The sequence below is a fragment of the Telmatherina bonti genome, assembly GCF_933228915.1.
Source record: "Telmatherina bonti genome assembly, chromosome: 15".
Lineage (NCBI taxonomy): Eukaryota > Metazoa > Chordata > Actinopteri > Atheriniformes > Telmatherinidae > Telmatherina > Telmatherina bonti.
This window is the reverse complement of record NC_136613.1, coordinates 19,432,170-19,452,871: the sequence shown is the minus strand read 5'-3', so window position 1 is coordinate 19,452,871 and position 20,702 is coordinate 19,432,170. Positions and strand designations below refer to the sequence as shown.

Below are 20,702 nucleotides of genomic sequence, written 5' to 3'. Positions count from 1 at the left end.
CAAAACAGTGGAGCTCCTGCTTAAACGACAAGCTTGGAGGGGTCTCTGCTATTATACGCAAAGATGGGGAGAACTGCTGCAGTGGAAATTCCTTTTTGTGAGAGGACAATTTACAACTTGGCAATAGACTTTTTTATGTGCCTCCATCGCCTGTCATTGGATGCCACTGGTCATGTGTGAGAGGCAAACGTATTCATGGCCCTTTTCCTGATTTCCCAAGCGTTTTTCCCCCCACTGCATTCTGCGTCTATGGTGTTAAACCAAATCGCCACGGTCGACTTTTCTGAAAATGTCGCTAGTCGTTCGTTTCATAAGCGATGTTTTCGTCGTGTTCGTGGCGCCGCGCCGTTCGTACTCCAGGAGCGCCGACAAGAGGGACGTTTCAGCTTCATTCCTTCAAAAAGAAAAGAAGCACCAGCTCTTGATAGCTTTTTAACACAGTGCAGTGCATAGGTAAAGCTCTAAGAGTAAACATGGATTATCTCCCGGATATAGGTAAGATTTGCACCTGTACGTGTTTGTGCGCCTGTATGTGTGTAAGTGTGTGTGAGTGTGTATGTGTGTGCGACGTTTGACAGCTTCCTGTTTCATTAGTCATGTAAATTAGCAGTGAGGTAATGTGACTTAAGTAGTTAGATGATTGTACGTGTTGGAAGGATAAAGCAAATGTTTAGACATGGATGATAATGATGGTGTGAAGGAATTTTATTATTTTTATGTTACAACAATGAGCTTTGAGAAGTTTAGTAATGACCTAATGGTTTTAACTGAACAATTTTCGTTAAAAAATATTATTATTATTTTAGGTATTTATTTATTTATTCATTTATTTATTAGAAATTTAACTCGAGTTTGAGGCTATTTTTGTCTAGCAGTGCATTTGACCTAAATAATAAATACAATTAAAAGCAATGTATAGGCTATTTATAACTTAACATCTATATATATTTTTGTTATGTCAGTTTAAAACCCTTTGGCTCCATCTTATTTGTTTGCATCAAACTTGCATCACCTGAAATTTCTTTACCAGTAAAAATTTAATGTAATCTGGTAAAACTTATAAGTCTTTCATACTGCTATCCTCTTCAAAAGTTGCACAGTGATCGTCTTATAATAGATTATCTTTGTTATATTTCACATATTTAAAGTCTGACATAAGAAGTTCAGTTCTCATAGCTGTTTTCAGCTGCTTGGAGATGAACAAAGACAGTATTTCACTGGTGCCTGACAGGCAGCTGCGAAAGTATTTACAGCCTTACTGCAATGCGGCAAAATGGACGCTACACGGTAGAGAAACTCAACTAGAAGACTGGAAATAATAGACAGAGTTCTTTTTTTTCATTTTTAGTCGGGAGCCACAAAGCTGCTCAATTTGATATAAATGTGAACGGCAACATCAGACTGCAAGGCCTGCAGAGATTTTTTAACAGTTTCTATGAATGGATGCAGTTTCCTTTCAGTCCATTCCTCAGGCTAGACATGTATCAGACACTTCAACAATATACTGTGAGATGCAATGAGATGTGGACAGTTTTCCATAGAAACATTGTCTTTATAAGAACGTACTCAAACTAATGGAAACTGCATCGTTACTTCCTATTTCATATAGATAAAGAACGAGTCTTAAATTCTTTGGCATCCAAGATCTTTAAGGCTCATATTAATTCGTAAATCAGTGATTTACAAAGGAAAAAGTGCAGTTCACTGTAATCTCTTGCACATTACCATCATAAAATGCTGAAAATCCAGTTTGATTTATCATCAGCTTAAGCCTTTCTGTGAAAGAAGCACTTCCCTTGCAACACATGCCACCAGACCAAAGACTAAAGACTAAATATTGAATTTTGTCATCTGAAATTCTCTTTTAGGTTAATTATGAGTTCTTGCACCAACCAACTATCCTTGAATAATCCTGAGCACAAATTTCTAAAGACAAACTTGAATCATTTTTCATCAGATCATTTGTTTCAGGCTTCATGTTAATGTAATAGACACTGAAGTCAAGAGTTTGCATTGGTAAAAGTGCAGTGTCTTGTGATCTCTTATTAAATTCCATCATGACATGTTGAATTGGGTTAATTGACTTGTCATGGATCGTTTGTGAAGAACCAGAAAGCCTTCAAATTGCCAGCAGAAGGCGCTGTTGCCCAACAGTCAGCATAGCTCTGCTCAGCTGTACGAGTGTGTCGCTGATGTAGGAGTCATGTGATCCTGTTATTTTCCTCTGTGTGTTTTTCTTTTCATGTTAGTATTTCATATTCACATTTATAATAAAGCTGAGTCCGTTATTAAAGTAAATAATTTACTGTAATGGTGTACTTCTGTACTAAGTGCTGGTGGGATGTTCATGCCCTCAAGTGCTTACAAGTAGGCCTACCTGTGTATGATTTGCTCAGCAAACATTTCTAAAGTGTCCTTTATTATTCTTATTTATATATGTGGTATGTGTTTTGTTCCAGGAAAGCGCTGTAACGGCGGTGAATAAACTGAAGATTCAGCTAAAGTAATTTTTTTATGCTGATGACAGCAAATTGTTTGCATCATGATTTGGCAAGTTAATAAATAACTTCAGCTAATAAAAATGAAAATATTTCAACAAACTATCTCAGCCATGAGACCACTGGGGTATCAACTCTAAGGTGACTGCAGGGAAACAACCTTTTCAGATATACTTGAGGAAAAGTGACAAGTATCTATTTGACACCCTTAAAATAAGTCAGTGGCAACCACCCAACCCTGAATTGTGCCAACTCTCAACAGTTTGGTCAGTAAAGAAGAGGAGGAGCGAATAATGCGCTGCACTCTTGGATTGAAAGAACATATGACCCCAATCTTACTGCGGCAGGTTCACTATGGAAGAGGGATGTATTTGAGTTAATCAGTGTTGCATTGTTGATAGAACACCCTCTCGCCCTTTCCAATCCACGTGACAGCATTGTTAGTTTAGAGAACTGACACTTTTTTTAAAGCTATTGTAAAAAATAAAAAAAGATTTTTTTTTTTTTTTTCTTTTTTTCACTGTGAACCTTAGTTTTAAAATAAGGGACTCATTTCCTAATTTCTTCGAGTTTTCCACAGCGCACATTAGTGTAATCAGCATTATTGAGTAAGTGCAACTTTGAGGATTATTTATGAGCCTGCGCGGTGTTGTGAATGGCTGTGAGGAAGCACGTGACGCCATTAAAGTTTGTTTTATGACCTGGGACTTGACAAGCCAAAATATAATTCTCTTTGTGTATTAGTAAGAGCGTCCAGATGGGGCTAGAAAAGCGCTTCTATTGACAGGGAGTTCCACCGGACTGACTTTTTCCGCAGTATGGATGCGTTTGCCGCTCGGTGCGCCATGTGTTGCGGTCCCTGTGGTAAGCAGTGTTTTATCTTTGTGCTCGTGCTATATAGGGGCGTGTGATGTCACATGCGTAGTGCTAAACTGTTTCCTGCCTGTAAAAAGTTGTAACAGGGCAGTGCTCGAGACAAACGCATGTTGCTGTGAGGAAGTTGGGTTTTATCTCCTTACTGTGTGTTATTTGTATTGAATCAACTTGTTGTGGATGTTATTTACACTGAAAGTTGTTCTTGAAATTATTTACAATTAGCTAAAGATGTAATTTTCTCTTGTTAAATCCGTTCTTTGTCCTCCTACGTTCATATTTTTCTTTCGTTTGTTCTGCTAAAAATGATCCAAACAGGAACAAAGAATTTACTAATGTTACAAAAAAGAAAAAGAAAAAATACTTTTGTCTTTGGTATGTAATTTATCAGGCCTACTCCAAATACAGGCCTTGTTTTCGCTTATTTTTAAATTCGCCAGCCTTAGATTTAACCTAATTTAATTAAGAGTTACAAATAACTATTTCGAATACAAATCTTATATATTTAATGTTTATTTTCGATCATTTTCAAGCAAAATACTTTCTAACATTGGGTGAAAACTGCATTAAACCTATTCATTTAGCTGTCAAATATCTGGCCACTTTCTAACTTGAAAAGCTTAAAGGTCCAATGAAAATGGATTTAGGAAAAGACTAGTTGTCCTTTTGCTTGAGGGAAAACGCTGACTTTATCGTTCTTTTGTTGGGAATCTCGCGGCTTTGACCTGTCTGAAGAACCAGCAGGGGAAGGTGAAAGACAGGTCAGGCCGTCTAATAAATATTGAAATGTGAAGTGCAAGGACGATTTTTTTCACTATGGTATTGTCCATATTTTAGTTGCCATCTTTAGCATTGTTTTGAGTTTGTGCTGAAATTTGTTGTTGGAATATGGACCTCAGATTTATTAACCTATGTCTGTTTTTCTTCTTTATTTTTTTGTTAACTTTATAGTTGTGTTTGAGATTTATTTCGATTTTAAAATAACTTTTAATGTATTCACGATGGGAATATAATTTTTAATCATATTATTCTTAAACTAACAGCAACACAGTTAATAGATTTTTGCAAAGTTCAGACTGTTTGCAGACTAAAAGAAAAATAAAATATTTTCCTGTGTGAAGGTGCGATCAGCCCTTAACGGGATTTTATCTCAGAATCACGTTTAGAAAATTAACTCATCAGTTCAAACCTGATCATAAATGCCTACAACAAGATTTATTTTGCAAGACACAGACTCACCTAACGAATGAAACAGGTTGTTTCCACGCTTTTGGTATTTTTATTCTAATGATTATTTCTTTAAATGGTAAAGTATTTTGCTGGACACGGATTCTTCAAGTAACAACAGTTGTCACCATGTTCAGCTTTAATTAATTTATAAAAGGAATTTCAGGGGAGGCCTCGCTGTGGCCGCCATGCTATTTATATCAAATGGCTGACGGGGATTTGGTAAACTTTTGCTCCTTTTGAGCTGTCAGGAGCAGCAAAAAAATTAAACTTTTTGATAGTTTTGTTAATGATTGGGTCTGACCTCGGTGGCCTCGTGCCTCATCTTTCGGCCTGTAGTGTTAAGCACCTAAATCCATGTCACCAGTGTCCCGCATTTACGTGCTGATGGGGTTAAAGCTCTGGTGAATTGTTTAAAAAAAGATTTAACATTAAAATATGATCTAAATGTGTGAAAATTTCAGAAATTATTTTTTATATTGTTTATATTGTTTTGTATAGTTTATACTGATTGAAGAGAAGAGCTCCTCCCTCCATTCTCTCTTGTCTTTCGTTGTAAGCTTCTGCAAATCATAGGATGAACTCAGTTACTGTTTTCTGGTTGCTATTTTCTGTCAAAGTTGACAGTTGAGCTTTAAGCTTTGAGTATGGTGTTAGCCTGTAGGCTTACAGTAAGTCTGACACTGAAAGTTACTGCAACAAGTTTTGTTTTAAATAAGCAATATAATGTACATTTTAAACTCGTATTTGCTTCAAGGAAAGATCAAATCATTAAACAAAAGATTTAAATTGATATTTAATCTGGATTTTAAAAAAGGCTAGTCAGATTACAGGGTATAATAAATACCCTTTACTTTGTGTTTGACTCATTTGTTTCTAATGCATGCCTCTAATGCAATATTTTTTTATGTTTTTGTTTGCCCAGGATATAAGCTACTTTTTCTGAAATACTAGGGGGGGGGGGGGGGGGGGGTCTGGTTATGGTGGTAATGGGCAGCTTCGCTACCCGTCGTCTATATATACCCTGTAGAACCGAATTTGTGTGATAAAACCAAAGTCACAGATTCGATTCTAGGGGAGTATATGGTCGATGAAAAAACTTCGATTCAGGGCTTATTCCTATCTTTGTCAAGCACGAGGCCTAATATGCCGTCAGTTGTTACAGTGACAGCTTTGCTTTATGGTTGCGAATAAATCTGACAACACCACATTCCTCATAGAGGCTTTGGTTGTGTTGAAACTCTGGAAACTTATTGTGGATAATATTTCACGTGAAGGACACATCATCATATTGGTTGTTTGTTTTCTGTTTAGTTCATATAGCTGCAAATAGATTTTAGTTTAAAGAAAGCCACTCCAGCTGTGTTTGCTCCTATGGGTCGTTTCTGTCTCTACTTTATTGATTCCAAAAAAGCGAAGCTGCTGCTGCTGCTGCTGCTGCTGCTGCTGCTGGCCAATCGGCTCATGAGACAGTTTTTTTTTTTTTTTTCAAAAGGAAGAGAGCAGATGAAGTGATGAGATTCGTGTAACTTTTGGATGACCTCTTCTTCACAAAGACAGTGTCCATCAATTGTCCGCAGTCATTATTCGGTGCTTTTATGCCGAAGGGCTTTTTGTATCTTTTGTTGGTTTCTCTGTTGAACACCATGCCTCAAAGTTAGACCACAGAAAACTGATATATATCGTTTTATCAGTTTGCATAAAACATGCAAATAACAGTTTTTATTTTCCATGTTTATTTAGACTTTCAATCATTTTGAAGTTAATCATTGTTATTAAACTTTTTTTTTCAGAATACACTCGGATTTTTTTTCTGTCTCTTCTTGCTCTCTTTTTCTTTTTTCTTAGTTTTTTTTTTTTTTTTTTTTTTTTTTTTTAAATTCACCAGGGTCTAATGTTTGTCTGTCTTAATTTAGGTAAAATGCATTTAGTTGTATGTTTACTCTTGTTTGGAACAGCATCACCTCTATTGGCCCATCTGGTCACATGGTCCGCTAACTTTATTCAGTTGACACCAAGTAGGAGGGCTCTATGGAGGGAGGAAAAAAAGACAACTCGAGAAAAATTAGTATTTTCTACCTTCAGAAATTAATGGCCATGAGTTCGTATATGGTGAACTCTAAGTATGTGGATCCGAAATTTCCTCCCTGTGAGGAATATTCACAAAATAGCTACATACCTGATCAGGGCTCGGACTACTACAGCCCATCGCAGGACACAGACTTTCAGCATCCAGGGATATACCCACGGTCAAACTACACGGAGCAACCCTTCAGCTGCAACACTGTGCCGCACTCCACAGTGCAGCCACGGGGTCATGTGCACGAGAGATCCAGCCATTCGACCCATTTTAACGCACAGACTGAGCAAGGGCCCACGGTCCAAGTTGCCGGACCTCGGACTTGTGGACAACAGCAAAACACGAAGAGCCAAAATGGGATACAAGCCAAGCAGCCTGCTGTAGTTTACCCCTGGATGAAGAAAGTTCACGTCACTACTGGTAAGAATTCCCCTTTTTGTTTCCTTATGGACCATCAGCATCGTAGTTAAGACGTCATTCACTGTAATATTTATAGGAGTCTTTGAGAGGCCTTGACAATTACACAAGTCATAAATTTTTATAGCTCAGGAAATAGGCCACTAGGTAAGCGCCTGAAAGTTCCTGAAAGCAAATATTGACCAATAAAATGCTTTTAAATATGCAGAAAATCGACTTAAATTCAGATAAAGAATAATTAAATATGAGTTGCTTCCGTGTGATCTTCTTAAAGTTGTAGCGCGCAGGGTACAGAGACGTCTGTTCTTTGTGTTGTGTATTGCGGCTGCAGTTGGCCACATCTGTTGACTTTTTGTTGTTTTTGTTTTCTTTCTCCCAGTGAACCCAGACTACACAGGATCGGAGCCCAAACGGTCCAGAACAGCTTATACCCGGCAGCAGGTTTTAGAGCTTGAGAAGGAGTTTCATTTTAACAGGTATCTGACCAGACGGCGGAGGATTGAAATTGCCCACACTCTTTGTCTGTCCGAAAGGCAGATCAAAATCTGGTTTCAGAACAGAAGGATGAAATGGAAGAAAGATCACAAACTACCAAATACCAAGGGCAGATCTGCACCAGCCTCCAGTCATCTGCAAAACATTCATAAGGATAACCAGACTGATATCACAGCGTTGTAAGAGTGGAGCTGCTCTTTATTAAAAATTACATGTACACAAAATGGACTGAAAAGAAAAAAAGATTGCATCTGACTTTTGCATGGACTGACGTCGTTTTTAGCCTTTTTTTAATTTTTTTTTATTTTTATTTTTTTAAATATTATTTAACAAAAATGTTCCAGCAGTGTTGACTCAAGACTGAGTCATAAAATCAATCAGTCTTATAACTGAGAGTTTTGCAAGTTTGTGTTCCTTTCTTGGCAGAGGCAAAATCTAGACATCGACACTTTAAAAAAAAAAAATCTTCGACACTCAATAAGAAGCCTGGCCGATTTCATGGATTTTACTATACTGCATCATCGCACGTAATTTTTTTTTTTAATTGAATATCTTTATTTTTTTTTAAAAAATGTAAAGGCCACTTGTTTAATGTACGAAAATGTTATCCAAACATTTTCTCTCTTTAACGCACAAGATGTAGCCTACTTGAAGAAAGCATTATTTTCAGCACGCCAAACACTCCTCGCGCTTCTTTTGTTAAAAATCCCGCTGAATGTTTCAGCTACATGTTTTCTTTTCGTTTCTCCCTGTGAGTTGTATGTTTTTAACTTATTTTGAACAAAAATGCTCTGCAGTTTTTTGTTAGTCTAAATATTATTCCCACACATAAGACATTCTTGAGCGCATGCTATTCCGAGTGCCCTTATAAATCTTTCCTGACATCTTTGTAAACAGTATTTTCAGAGGCTCTCTTATGCTTTTTGAAACTCTCATATCATTTGTTCCTGCATGTTATAAAACTGATATTGGGTGTTTCCTGATTGGACATAACCAAATCCAGTATATTTAGGAATATATATATTTTTTGTCATTTTTATGCGATTTTTATATTATTTATTTGTTCCAAAAACGTGTAAATTTTCGTATAGCACACAATTTAATTGAAAAAATATTCGTTATGCCTTTTTATTCTTGTAATATGTTTGAACTTTTGTGCGTTTTTAGCATGGCTTTATTCAAAGTTTTAGTCTTAGTTAATCTTTTTCATTTGCGCCAAACTGAAGGAGAGAGAGAGAGAGAGAAAGGGGGTGTTTCAGGTCACGATTCAAGAGAGATATTTCTTGTTTTATACCGTCATTGTCTTTGGACAAAAAAGCCCAGAAGCTCTCCCGGTATGAGGAGGTTTCTTCTTGAAGTCTTCGTGATGAGAGCGCTTTCAAAGGTATTTCAGCCGAAGGTCGACAAAAGCAGCAGTGGCAGGTTCATCCAGGGGACACATTTCAGCCGCGAGGACTGACCCCAACACCCCTGACCTGCTGGACAAGCTGCATTTTCTCTCCCAGGCGCTATTCGCTTTGCTTAGGAGGGCTGTTCCACTTTTTTTTCCAACAAAAAAGAAGCTAAAACTAATTCAGAGCGAGGGCCAGTGAATTCCACAGATTATCATGTGTTTTAATTGTATTTATGTCAGAGAAAGCCCCCAAAGAGGTTCTGATTTGTGCATTTGTCTCCTAATGTCAATATGCAATCTTTGTTTTTATTTTTGTACAGGGTTTTTATCTTGTACGGTGCATTGAGAGGTGAGAATTATATTGGAAAAATAAAGATTTGTACTGATGCATTTAAATGTTTCCAAAGTCGGTTGTCTTGGGAGTTTATTTTCTTCATCAAGAATACGGTTCACATAGAAAATTGTTACTATTATAATTATTCATTCGGTTTTTTTTTCTTTCTTATGGGTGAAATTTATTTTTCCAAACCAAGAAGATAAATATGGAGAGCTAGTTTTTGGATTTTACACAAATACTTTATATATAAAGTGTATATACATATATATATATAAATCAGCAACTTATTTGTAAAAAATGAAACTTTGCAAGATAAATATGTATATGTATACATTATATATATATATATATATATATATATATATATATATATATATATATATATATATATATATATATATATATATATATATATAAATCAGCAGCTTATTTGTAAAAAATCAAACTTTGCAAGATAAATATATATATATATATATATATATATATATACATGTACACATTATATATATACATATAAAAACATACACACACATATATACATTATATATATACATATAAAAACATACACACACATACAAGGTATAATTTTTTCAAATGAGTTGCTGATATTTTTTTTTTTTTTTTTGGTTAAAAGTGGTGTGATCACAAACAGGCAGAGCCATCTGGACGTAGAGTGACCACAAATGCACCAAATGTGCACTGCGTGAGCTAATAGGGTACAGCCCTGCTGTCCCGGAAATTTTAAATTCTGACACTTGAAAACACCAGCAGCTTATTGGTGTGGAATGAGTGAAGGCTATCATTATTTTAGTTTTCTAAATAGAATTAAACAAGTTTCCCAACCTCATCCGACTAAAATTGGCGAGAATAAAATAAATCATTGATGTTGATTCCTTCTGTAAAACCAGATTACGCCACAGTTTTGTGTCATTTAGACCATCATTAGATACCTGTGATACGGTGTTCTATTTTACCTTAGGGTAATTGGCCTGGAGTTCTCATACAATCCTCGTATCAGCTGATATCAGAGTCCCATGTCTCTCAAGGTATGACTTTATTGGTGATGACCCACTGCAAAACTGACCTTCGACCCCCACCCCCTCCAGAACTCTGTTATAAACAAAGCAACCATATGGAAAGGATATTTTCAGTCTTACTTTCATTTCAAATAAGCCTACCCAGAATCCAAATAAGCACGCCAACAACTGTAGTCAGTGTGCTTATAAAAGTTTGTCAATAAAAAAAAGCATGCGCCATAAAGATTCAGAGGAAAACGGACACAAAATGATGGTACTTCACCATCCAGCCAAAAAAAGATTTGCACATTGTTGAGGAAATGATCAAAAAGGGAAGGTTGGGACTATAACTACTTCATACATATTACTAATCTTTTACTTTATTAGTTGCTGTAATTGTGTCTCCTTTTTACCTTTATATTTAAGGGTCTCTGCATAATCAAACGTGTGCAATGCAAGCTGCTGCTACTCCAATACGAAATGAAATAAAGCACACTTTATAACACTTTTCTGTTATCAGGTCAGAGCAACCAACTACAACGTGCAGTGTGCAGCCACACTGACCTACATGTCTGAACTGCAATAAATGGGAACCAAAGGCAGTGCCATTTTCAATGACACTGCACCCAGTGCAGGAATACAACGTCTTTGCACTCCATCCGGCCATATTTGATTTCCAGCTGTTTTCGCAGAAGCCTCTCCGAGCCAGACAACCCCCCTAAGATATATTAAAGTGCGCTGTCTGCATTCAGAGATATAATCCAGAGACTATACCACTCCGCTCTCTATTCTCGACCACGTGATTGTCTAAATAATTAATGCAGCACGTCCCCCTAGAAACACGCCGTCGTCATTAATCGCAAGGACTCTATCAGACTTGAAAACTGAAGAGATCCCCCAAGAAAATAATATCCGATACGAGGCGCAACTGTAGCCCCCTCACTGTAGCCGCACGTCTGAACCGATGGATGGTTGGGTAGGTAAATATTTCAGCATTTTTCATGTTGCCCGAGCTGGTAAATGACGATATCAAATGTCGTGATATTTGATAAATTGCTCCCTTTGATGTGTGCGCTCTGAGCGTAGTTGTATGGGCAGAAGGTAGTCGCTGTACGCATGTCTTCCTTTTTTATTTGAGTAATTTTAATCGTAGAAATTTGGTGCCTAAACCTTCTGCGTTTATCTTTGAGTAGACTGAAAGGAGTAATGGTTAAAAAAAAAAAAAAAAAAAAAAAAGAAAGAAAAAAGAATGGGACTGACTTGTATTTATGGACTCGCTGTGTGGATCTTTTATATAAGCTTAGTTTGGACCCACCACAAGACCCATGTCTGCCTTCTTCAAAGTCTATTTCAGACCCTTCTATAAATATAGATATAAAAAAAATGGAAAATATCTTCTAAAAACCCTTAAAATCATAAGTAAATGTCCTGTTTGTTTGGTAGAATTGAGCAAATCGTGAGTTATAAGAGAACATGAGATTAAAATAACTAGAGACATTTCTGTTGTATGGGCTTGTTAAAAGGGGGTGATTTGATTTTGATTTCTTAGAAGTGGTGGAAGTTTAGGCATGCTGACACTTCTACCTCCTTGTAAATCATTCTCAGTAATTCCTGAAAGGGTGCAAGACTGTTGGGGGCCGGGCGAGCACTGTAAATCTTTCACTTTTATTACCCCCTGAACATATGCTGCGACGCTACCAGTCCTGCATCCCGTTCTTGTTCTCGGCAAAGACAATCCACCCCTGAAGCAGCCGACAGTTTCTCCCTGCGGCACAAAATTTCATTCTTTAAACCCAGCCTGGCCTCCGAAAGCATTTATTTATTTATCGGGTATAAAATGTTGGTATTATTTGGGCGAATTATGTGATTGATGTCGAAAACAATGCAGGGGAAAGCATGGCTCTGTGACTCTTTGTGTTGCAGCACGGTGTGAAGACAGACACAACAAACGCAAGATGATAACGTGCTTTATTTGAATACAACCCATGACCAGCTGTAAGAAAAACTGTCATGTCATTTATTTCATAAATCATTTTCAAATTGCTCATGTCAGATCGGTGCTATTTTTGATCAGTTGTGAAAGCATATGAAATGCTATTTTACAATATATCTTAAAAAGAAAACAATTGAAAGGAACAAAGAAAATGCATAAAACTATTGTGTCTAGTGCGTAAAAGGCCCACTTAACCCATTTCAATGTTTAATACTTTATTAAATAAGTTGAAAATTCTCATACTTTTCCATAATTTAATACTTTCTGTAATATAAAATGAACAGATTATTTTACGTACATTTATTCTAAAGATGTTGCAACAATAATGCTTGATAAAGGCAAGGAATCGGTATTTTTCATACTTTCCCATAATAGCATGTCTGCTTGCATTTGACTGGAGAAGTGCTGGCGAGTTGCAATCCTTGATATTCACGAGAAGACAGAAAGAAGTAGGCAGAGGAACATTTTCACAATCACATAGCTCAGACGAGGAAATAAACGCCACCCTTTATCAAAATGGACTGGTGAGGTAAGGGCTTGCTTGAAGAAGAGAACAATCACGTGAACAAATATGCTTGTATCTAAAGGCAGCGCCTTTATTTGTCACTATAAGGCACCCGAAATACCAAAAATTCTCAATGTTAGCTGCAAATCTGTCCAGGCCTATCCTGTATATTTCAGTGGATGATTGATGACCAGTGATTTTTTTCTGGAATAAGGATACCTTGTTCGCTTTTTATTGGTAGTTGAATGCGAGTCCTTCCATTCTTTCGGGAATACTGTCTCCTGGTATATGGAAATGTCTGAAAAACAGCAAGATCAGGTTTAGGACAGCACTGTCCACAGACAAAGGGTGAAGGATTTATTCTCGAGACTGCGTGGAAAGGATCTCAGACTGAGAGGGAACTGGTTTATGATGAATTGATTCACAGGTAAGCTATTGCATGGCAGAAAGCAACCTTTAACCACGGGTTAATATAATGCAAGGAAATATATTATGATTCATTCCATCCAAGTAGGTGATGCTCGTTAACGTCGCTCTCGCAGGTAGCAGCGCGGATATGGAAAGCCACAGCTACCTCTTCCAAATCAGATTCATATATAACTATGTGTATATTTATATATTTTCCTTTCAAATATTATCGACAGGTCGAACTTGTGTTGCTCTACACTTTTAGCTGATTTCTCGTTTATAAAATAAAAAACACTGAAAGAAAGAAGAAGTAGGAGAGGAACTTTACTTTTTGACTCTTGGATCGTAAATCACATTAATTTGTTGTCTTTATCGTCACACTATCGTTTGCTGTGATTTATGTGGCTTCAGCTGTATGGCTTTGTTAACCTGCAACGTTATACTATACATTAATTCATAAAAGATGCTTATGGAGAATTACCGGGCTGAATAATGAACAAAAATAAAAGATAAAACGTTTATTTTTCTACATTTATGGACATTTTTCTGACGCACTCTTCTAGGTTAACTACATATCTGAATGTTTTTGGTTATGTCATTTTCTCCTCTGTTTCTCTGGGATTGGTCTACACTGGAGTAGCAAAGGAAATACAGGCTACATATATAGGATCATTTCTCTTTATTTTCTAATTTTATTGAAGCTTTTAATTTGGATTAAACTTTGAATTATGAGGATTTTTAAGACTCGGGCCTGCTCCTGCATTACGTCTTAAACTAATGAACTAACAAAAATGTTTTGTTTTTATTTTTATTTTTTTGTTTTTTTTTAAATGTAGAGAAAAATAAGATAATTTAGCAAATCATCTATTTGTGTTCTCTATTGTAGCTACGTTGGAAAAATTCCGTTTTCTTCTGTGATGAAGGTGAACCCATCGATTTCTTTTTTCACTAGTAACACCACGGGCTATTTAAGGTGAAATATGAATACATTTAGATGGGCCAACCCGTCTGGAGAAACGACTGCGTGAGATAATAACACTCCACTTTGAGTCCGACCCATTGTGAGAACCAAACTTACCGTAACAACGCGTAGGCGAAAAACACAGTCATGTGAAAAGAGAAGCATGTCTGCTACTAGCAGCTCAGTGTGCTCAAAGCAACCCGACATGCAGATTGTCGACCAGCTCTGTCAAATAATCCACCAAAAAGAGAAAGGAAATTTTAAGTAATATTTTGATAGCAATCCTAAAATATATAGACTGTTTGCACGTGAAGCGTGAAAAGACATTAAAGGAACATTTCTGTTGATTATTTTCTTATTTTCTTGCGCGCTGTGGAGCATCTTGTCCTGTTTCTGTCGCCGCTGCAGAGCTGTTTTGAATTTACTTCAGACTTTTGCTCTTCTTGAAGTCAAACTTCTCGTTGTTCATTAAACTTTGGCTTAATGTCGAATGACCTAAAGGTCACCAAAAAGCTTATGACTGCTAGAAATTTCGCCTAGCTCTTTGTAGAAAAGTGCACATGTAAGACTTTTTACTCTCAACCAACCGACAGCAACGTCTTTAAAAAAAAAAAGAAAAAAGAAAAAAAAGAAATGAAAAGAAAAACGAAAAGAAAAGAAAAGCCACAACAGTGACAATACTTGACACCCCAAATATGTTTTGCATTTTTAAAAAGATCTCTTGGATATGTGGGGTTATGTGTTATTTGTACATAACAGATATAACACTGTTTTTAGGAAAATGGCAATTACTCTGTCAGTTCATGTTACTACTTCTTTAACACAGTGTCATTTTGATTGAATATGGACTGAGATTCAGTGGTGGGAAATGAAAACTACAAACAAAACAAACAAAAGCAACAAACATTGAGTTCAACCATATCTGTATTTTAGGTGAAGATGGGAGCACTGATGAATGCGTGAAGGATATAAAAGAGATCTGCGCAAATTTAGGTGAGTATCTTCTTTAATAAAGGGAATGCACAACACAGCCAACTGCTAACAAGGCAAAAGGTGATTTGTTATGTTAGGCTTATATCACAGAGACATGAAAAATGGGCTTAACTTAGCCTGTGCGCGTAATTATTTAAGCAGGCCGGAGTCCAGTTTCAGCAGGTATACGTGCCTTTTTCCTTTTTCGTTTGCAACAGCATCGCGAATTAAATCCAGCAAGTAACAGCACACCTTTTTTCTACACACAAGAGGAAAAAACAAACATATTTACAGTCCTCACGTTACAGACTTAAAAAAAAAAATGCAAATTAGGTTTTAAAATCTTAAATGTGCAAGATTTTCACCACGCTATCCAAATGAGGCGCAACTGCCAATAACAGCATTTTAATCTTAATGAAAAAAAGGGGAAATAGTTCCGTGTCATCGCCTCTGTGTTTAGCTGCAGACTCGCACAAAGTCAGAATGGAGGCATCATTTATAAAGCGAGCCTCTGCAAGGGGAAGTAGTCGAGGATGAAATTCTTTCCCTTGCCATCCTCCTACGCTTAGTTTTACACTTCTGAAAGCTTTGAGTCTTGAGGAGTGTTTTGCTTTTCATTCCTCTCCGAGGCCGTTTACAACCATAACATTTGCGGTCATAAATTTCGCCGCGGTCCACACTGACAGGTGCAATTGTTATGCACGGCGCGGGCTGCACCTCCTGCAGCCACCAGCATACAGTACATGGCCCTTTGATATTTTACTTTTATCTCATTTAAAATATTGCGATGCATTTCTCTGTCGCTTAACATAGTTATTGCTAAAAATCGTTAACCAAAGACTTGACTTTTTTTTTTTCTTTTCCCACATTTTAATCTATTTGCAGGGAATTTAGGATTACATTTATTGCAAACATTAAACAGAGGTAAACGGACCAAGCCACGCAAATAATACAGAAAAAGATTATTTCATTAAATATTTAACTGCTTCACGCACCTACATTTTTCCTGTGCACACATGAACAGTCACCTATATTGTTTTGATAGAGGGGGGGGGGGGGGGGGGGGGGGGGGGGAATCAAATAAGGACAAAATAAAAAACAGACGATCTGACTATGTGCACAAGAACAATGAATGCACGTCGGGCTTTGTGAGGCCTTGTGATTAGAGAAAAGGGTATTGTGTTTATGTCTGTGACAAATGCTGATTCAGCTTATTTGTGAGGGACTCCCAAAGCCTCCCAGAGGGTCCTTTTAGTCCAAGTTAAACTTTAACTGCTTTGTGGCAGAAATGAATCAAATGAACGGGTCGACTGAGACCAGGAGATGAAGTATTGCTACGGTGTTGAGACTACTGGTGATTTTTAAATTAATAGCAATAGTTACCAATATCAAGCCAGATTTGGTGTTTTTCTCTCGTTTTAATCACAAATATTTATCAGTAATATGAATGACACTGCAGTTAAAGAGTGATGTGTTTCTTTTTATAGCTCACAGACTGGAGCAGCGGTGGGAGACAGGGGGAACACCAATCACCTAAGTAAACAACACCCATGCCATTGGATAGAGTCGCTTTGGCTTATTGGCTTTAAATCTACAAAATGCAGAAAGCAACCTACTACGACAACTCTGGACTTTTTGGAGGCTACACTTACCCTAAACCAGACTCTTACAACTATGGCCCCGCACATCAGCCCTACCCAACTCCTAACATTGATAATGATTACCAGGGATCAGTGTGTCCCATTCAGACCTCTACGGTCCGACCACCAGCCCTCAAAGACAGTGATCTGAACGGAGACTGCATGCGGCAAAGTAACAGTCAAAGTAACAACAGCAGCAGCCAAGCTAATAGTATTTCGGAGCAGCAGGCACCCCCACTGTCTGCATCCTCACCGAGTTCCAACAGCTCTGCATCCCAGAAGAAGAAGTCCCCATCCGGCAGTGCATCCGGTGCTGCAACACCAGCCCTCACAAAGCAGATATTCCCCTGGATGAAGGAGACCCGTCAGAACTCAAAGCAAAAGAGCAACAACTGTGCTGCTGCAGGTAGTGATCATAATGGTTAAGTGTGTGTGTGTTTGTTTTATTGTTGTTTGTTTGTTTTTAAGGCCGTTAAGATGATGCTTTGGCTCTTTTACAGGAGGGGAAGTGAGTGATGAGAAGAGCCCACCAGGACCGGCCTCCAAACGGGTCAGAACTGCATACACCAGCGCACAACTTGTGGAGCTCGAGAAGGAGTTTCACTTCAACCGATATCTTTGTCGCCCTCGGAGAGTGGAGATGGCGAATCTGTTGAATCTCACCGAGCGCCAAATAAAGATCTGGTTTCAAAATAGGAGGATGAAATACAAAAAGGACCAGAAGTCTAAAGGACTCGCGCACTCTCCCCTGGGACACTCCCCGGATAGAAGCCCGCCGCTAAGTGGTCCAAATCACGTTGGATACTCTGGTCAGCTCCAAAACGTGAACAGCCTCAGCTATGACGCGCCCTCGCCCCCGTCATTTGCCAAACCCCAGCAAAACATGTACGGCTTGGCGGCGTACACAGCGCCGTTGGGGGGCTGTATCCCGCAGCAGAAGAGGTACCCAGGATCCGAGTACGAACACCACGGCATGCAGAGCAACGGAGGCTTTGCCAACGCCAATTTGCAAGGCAGTCCCGTTTATGTGGGTGGGAATTTTGTTGATTCCATGCCAGCCTCGGGGCCCATGTTCAACCTCGGCCATCTTCCCCACCCCTCATCCACCAGTGTAGACTACAGTTGTGCCGCTCAGATCCCAGGAAACCACCATCATGGACCCTGTGATCCCCACCCCACATATACTGATCTCACCTCTCACCAAGCGTCTCAGGGAAGGATTCAGGAAGCGCCGAAACTGACGCATTTGTAATGGACTATGTGGTTTCTTGTGTGTATGATTGCGCGCGCGCGTGTGCGTGTGTGCGCACGCGAGTGCGTGTATGTGTGTGTGCCAAAATTCTGTTGCGCTCTTTTTTTATTACCTCACTAGTCTAATAATTACACTCCAAGTGAGTCATGTGTATTACAGTATTATTGATATTACTATTAATGCTATCGTGTAATTATTTTTTAAATAATGCAGCTTTGTCCATTTCTCTTGAATACTTGGAGATGCCAGAGGCATCCTAGCCTGGTTGTCAATAGTTATGTTTTTTCTTTGGTAGTTTTTTGTTTGTTTGTTGTTATTTTGTTTGTTTGTTATATTTTGGTTTGTTTTTACTTTCAAGTGCAATGCGCAGTGTTTGTCTATTTCATTCCGTTACTTGAAGGGAAGTCCTGTAGATCACAAAAAGTAGAAGTTCATCTTTAAAGAGAAGGGTTTTAGGGCAATTTTTGTCTGTTTCTTAGAATCTCATTTTCTTCATCCTATTTATTTATTTTTTTAAATCGTTTTTTTGAAATCATTTTTCGCACTAGCATATAGCATAGGCCTATTTATTATTTAATTGCTTTTTTATTGCACATTATTTATCGTTTATATGCGAGTATTTATAAGTGTGGAGTTTTGTACGACTGGACAAAGCAGTGCACTTGGAAGTGTTGGGCAAAACAGGGTTTGGAAAATACTACGACTCGCGGCGTATCTTTGGAAAAAAAAGAGGGAAAAAAAAGATCACTTTTCTAGTTGTAACTCTGGTATAAATGGGGCATTTTATAGTGTATAGGCATCACTGTATGCCCATGATTAATCTTGTGTCAAACCTTAAGCGAAACGTAGACTATCGAAGTATCAAATATTATACACACCAGCATGTCATTTTGTGTAGTCCATTGCTATTTTTGATTTATCTTCCATTGTTATTGCATTCAGTTGGATATCCATAAATTTATGAAACCCTAATGATATTGAAATGTTATATTTTATTGTGTTAAAACATTTTGTAAATAAAGTGCTTAAACTTGTATTATCAATTGCACTTTGTCCATTTTGTTGGTGGGGGTGAGGGGCATCTTGCAGCTTCTCATTACTTCCTACTTTTGCTGCTGCTGCCACTAAAATTGTTGGGGTAGCATTGCCGAGGAGGCTTATTGACTTACGGCCCTACTGTACAGTCCAAACAGGCAGAAGCGATCAATAATTAGACACCAGGATATCTAAAACTCATCAGACTGCTCTATGCCTTCAATGCAAAGTGCATTTTAGCGGAATAAAGGCTCTGGAGATTATTGATGTCTTATTGCTATGAACTAAGCGAGTCTATAGACTTACAGCATCCTTCAGATGTCACTAATCATTTTTAACGCTCAGACACATGATTATCCTTTGTGTGCTGGGACGAGAAAATAAGCTCAATTTTCTAGCAAAAGACTAAAGCATGGTTACTGACAGTCTAATATATGCGAAGATGCTTGTCAAATTTTAATACAGGCAGAGTAAATCGAAACCAAAAGAAGAAAATACTTGGTGCTTCTTTGACATTGGGAAAAAATACAACGAAGTGTGTGTTGCTGAGAGGGGGGGGGGGAGGAGCAGTTCATCCTTTATTGCTCCTGGAGAGCCATTTCAAAGCTCATTAATCAAAAACTCGTCGCTTTCAGGCTCCTCGCTGATCCCTCCTCCTCATGAACAAAGCATTTGCATTCCAAATCCAAGACACACATTTCTATCCGAGCACAGGCCAATCTTTAATGGCGGGGGAAGAGTTGGAGGGGGGAAAAAAAACCCTTCTATGTTCACATTTTCTAAAATGATAAATCTTTGGGTTTAAGAGCGGATGAAGGCAAATGAAACTCTTGTCACAGAAATTATCAGCAGCATTAAATCTGCGCAAGTTCACAGTCACAGTCATCCCCAAAAACCCTCATTCACATCAGCTAGGGAGCTGAATGCACAGTAATAATCCTAAACCCCTAACAAAAGCTTTTAAGGTTATCTAATCTTATTTCGAAACAAAAGCCGTCTTGGATTTTATGAGCTGCTGGGCTACAAATCATATCTGTAGTAGATCGCGGCCATTTTAACCCTGTTGTGTTTTGTTTTGGGTTTTTTTTAAATCTTCATTTATTACACTTTATGTACTGAACTTGTCATTTACTACACAATTGGAATTAGTAAGGTTTATAGAAAACACGTAAAAAGAAAGAAATAAAAACGTGTTTTTATTGAACAAAACCAATTATTGCTGTGTTTATAAAAGATCCAGTAGAAACAATTCAATTGTCTCGATTAAAATATTTAAAAAACTGTGATTAGCTTTTAAACATGATGACAAAAGCAGCCCATTGCTGGACAAATGAAACATCCAATGAGGAAATAACAACAAACATAATCTAACAGCTCAAAATGGAGCAAATTGGTTCTCGGATGTTCTCTTTATCAATGCGCCTCTGACTTTGCAGAACATACACAAGAATTTAGCCGAGATAAATTTCAACAATCTGGCTTGTATGAAAGAAACTTTCATTAAAACTTAGAAGAACACATTTTCTTTAATCGAAGCTGTTTTGAAAAGACAACAACAACAAAAAACTTTGAGGCTGATTCTTCAAGCCTTCAGAATGCA

The 20,702-nt window shown here is 37.8% G+C and overlaps 2 protein-coding genes across 2 annotated transcripts; both read left to right on the top strand.

Moving 5' to 3' along the window:
* Positions 1–256: 256 nt before the first annotated feature.
* Positions 257–19,044, top strand: hoxd3a (homeobox D3a). The gene is made up of 4 exons (XM_079254088.1): positions 257–495; positions 15,137–15,196; positions 16,663–17,221; positions 17,316–19,044. The coding sequence occupies exons 3-4, from the start codon at positions 16,774–16,776 to the stop codon at positions 18,065–18,067; spliced, it is 1,200 nt and encodes a 399-aa protein (XP_079110214.1). The 5' UTR covers positions 257–495; positions 15,137–15,196; positions 16,663–16,773; the 3' UTR covers positions 18,068–19,044.
* Positions 6,675–9,328, top strand: hoxd4a (homeobox D4a). Its single transcript, XM_079254100.1, has 2 exons — positions 6,675–7,098; positions 7,475–9,328. The coding sequence occupies exons 1-2, from the start codon at positions 6,690–6,692 to the stop codon at positions 7,771–7,773; spliced, it is 708 nt and encodes a 235-aa protein (XP_079110226.1). The 5' UTR covers positions 6,675–6,689; the 3' UTR covers positions 7,774–9,328.
* Positions 19,045–20,702: the final 1,658 nt, after the last annotated feature.

Coding starts and splice junctions, on each gene's coding strand:
- hoxd4a (XM_079254100.1), top strand. CDS start 6,690: ATGGCCATGAGTTCGTATATGGTGAACTCTAAGTATGTGGATCCGAAA. Junction 7,099..7,474: donor GAAAGTTCACGTCACTACTG/GTAAGAATTCCC, acceptor TCTTTCTCCCAG/TGAACCCAGACTACACAGGA.
- hoxd3a (XM_079254088.1), top strand. CDS start 16,774: ATGCAGAAAGCAACCTACTACGACAACTCTGGACTTTTTGGAGGCTAC. Junction 17,222..17,315: donor CAACAACTGTGCTGCTGCAG/GTAGTGATCATA, acceptor GCTCTTTTACAG/GAGGGGAAGTGAGTGATGAG.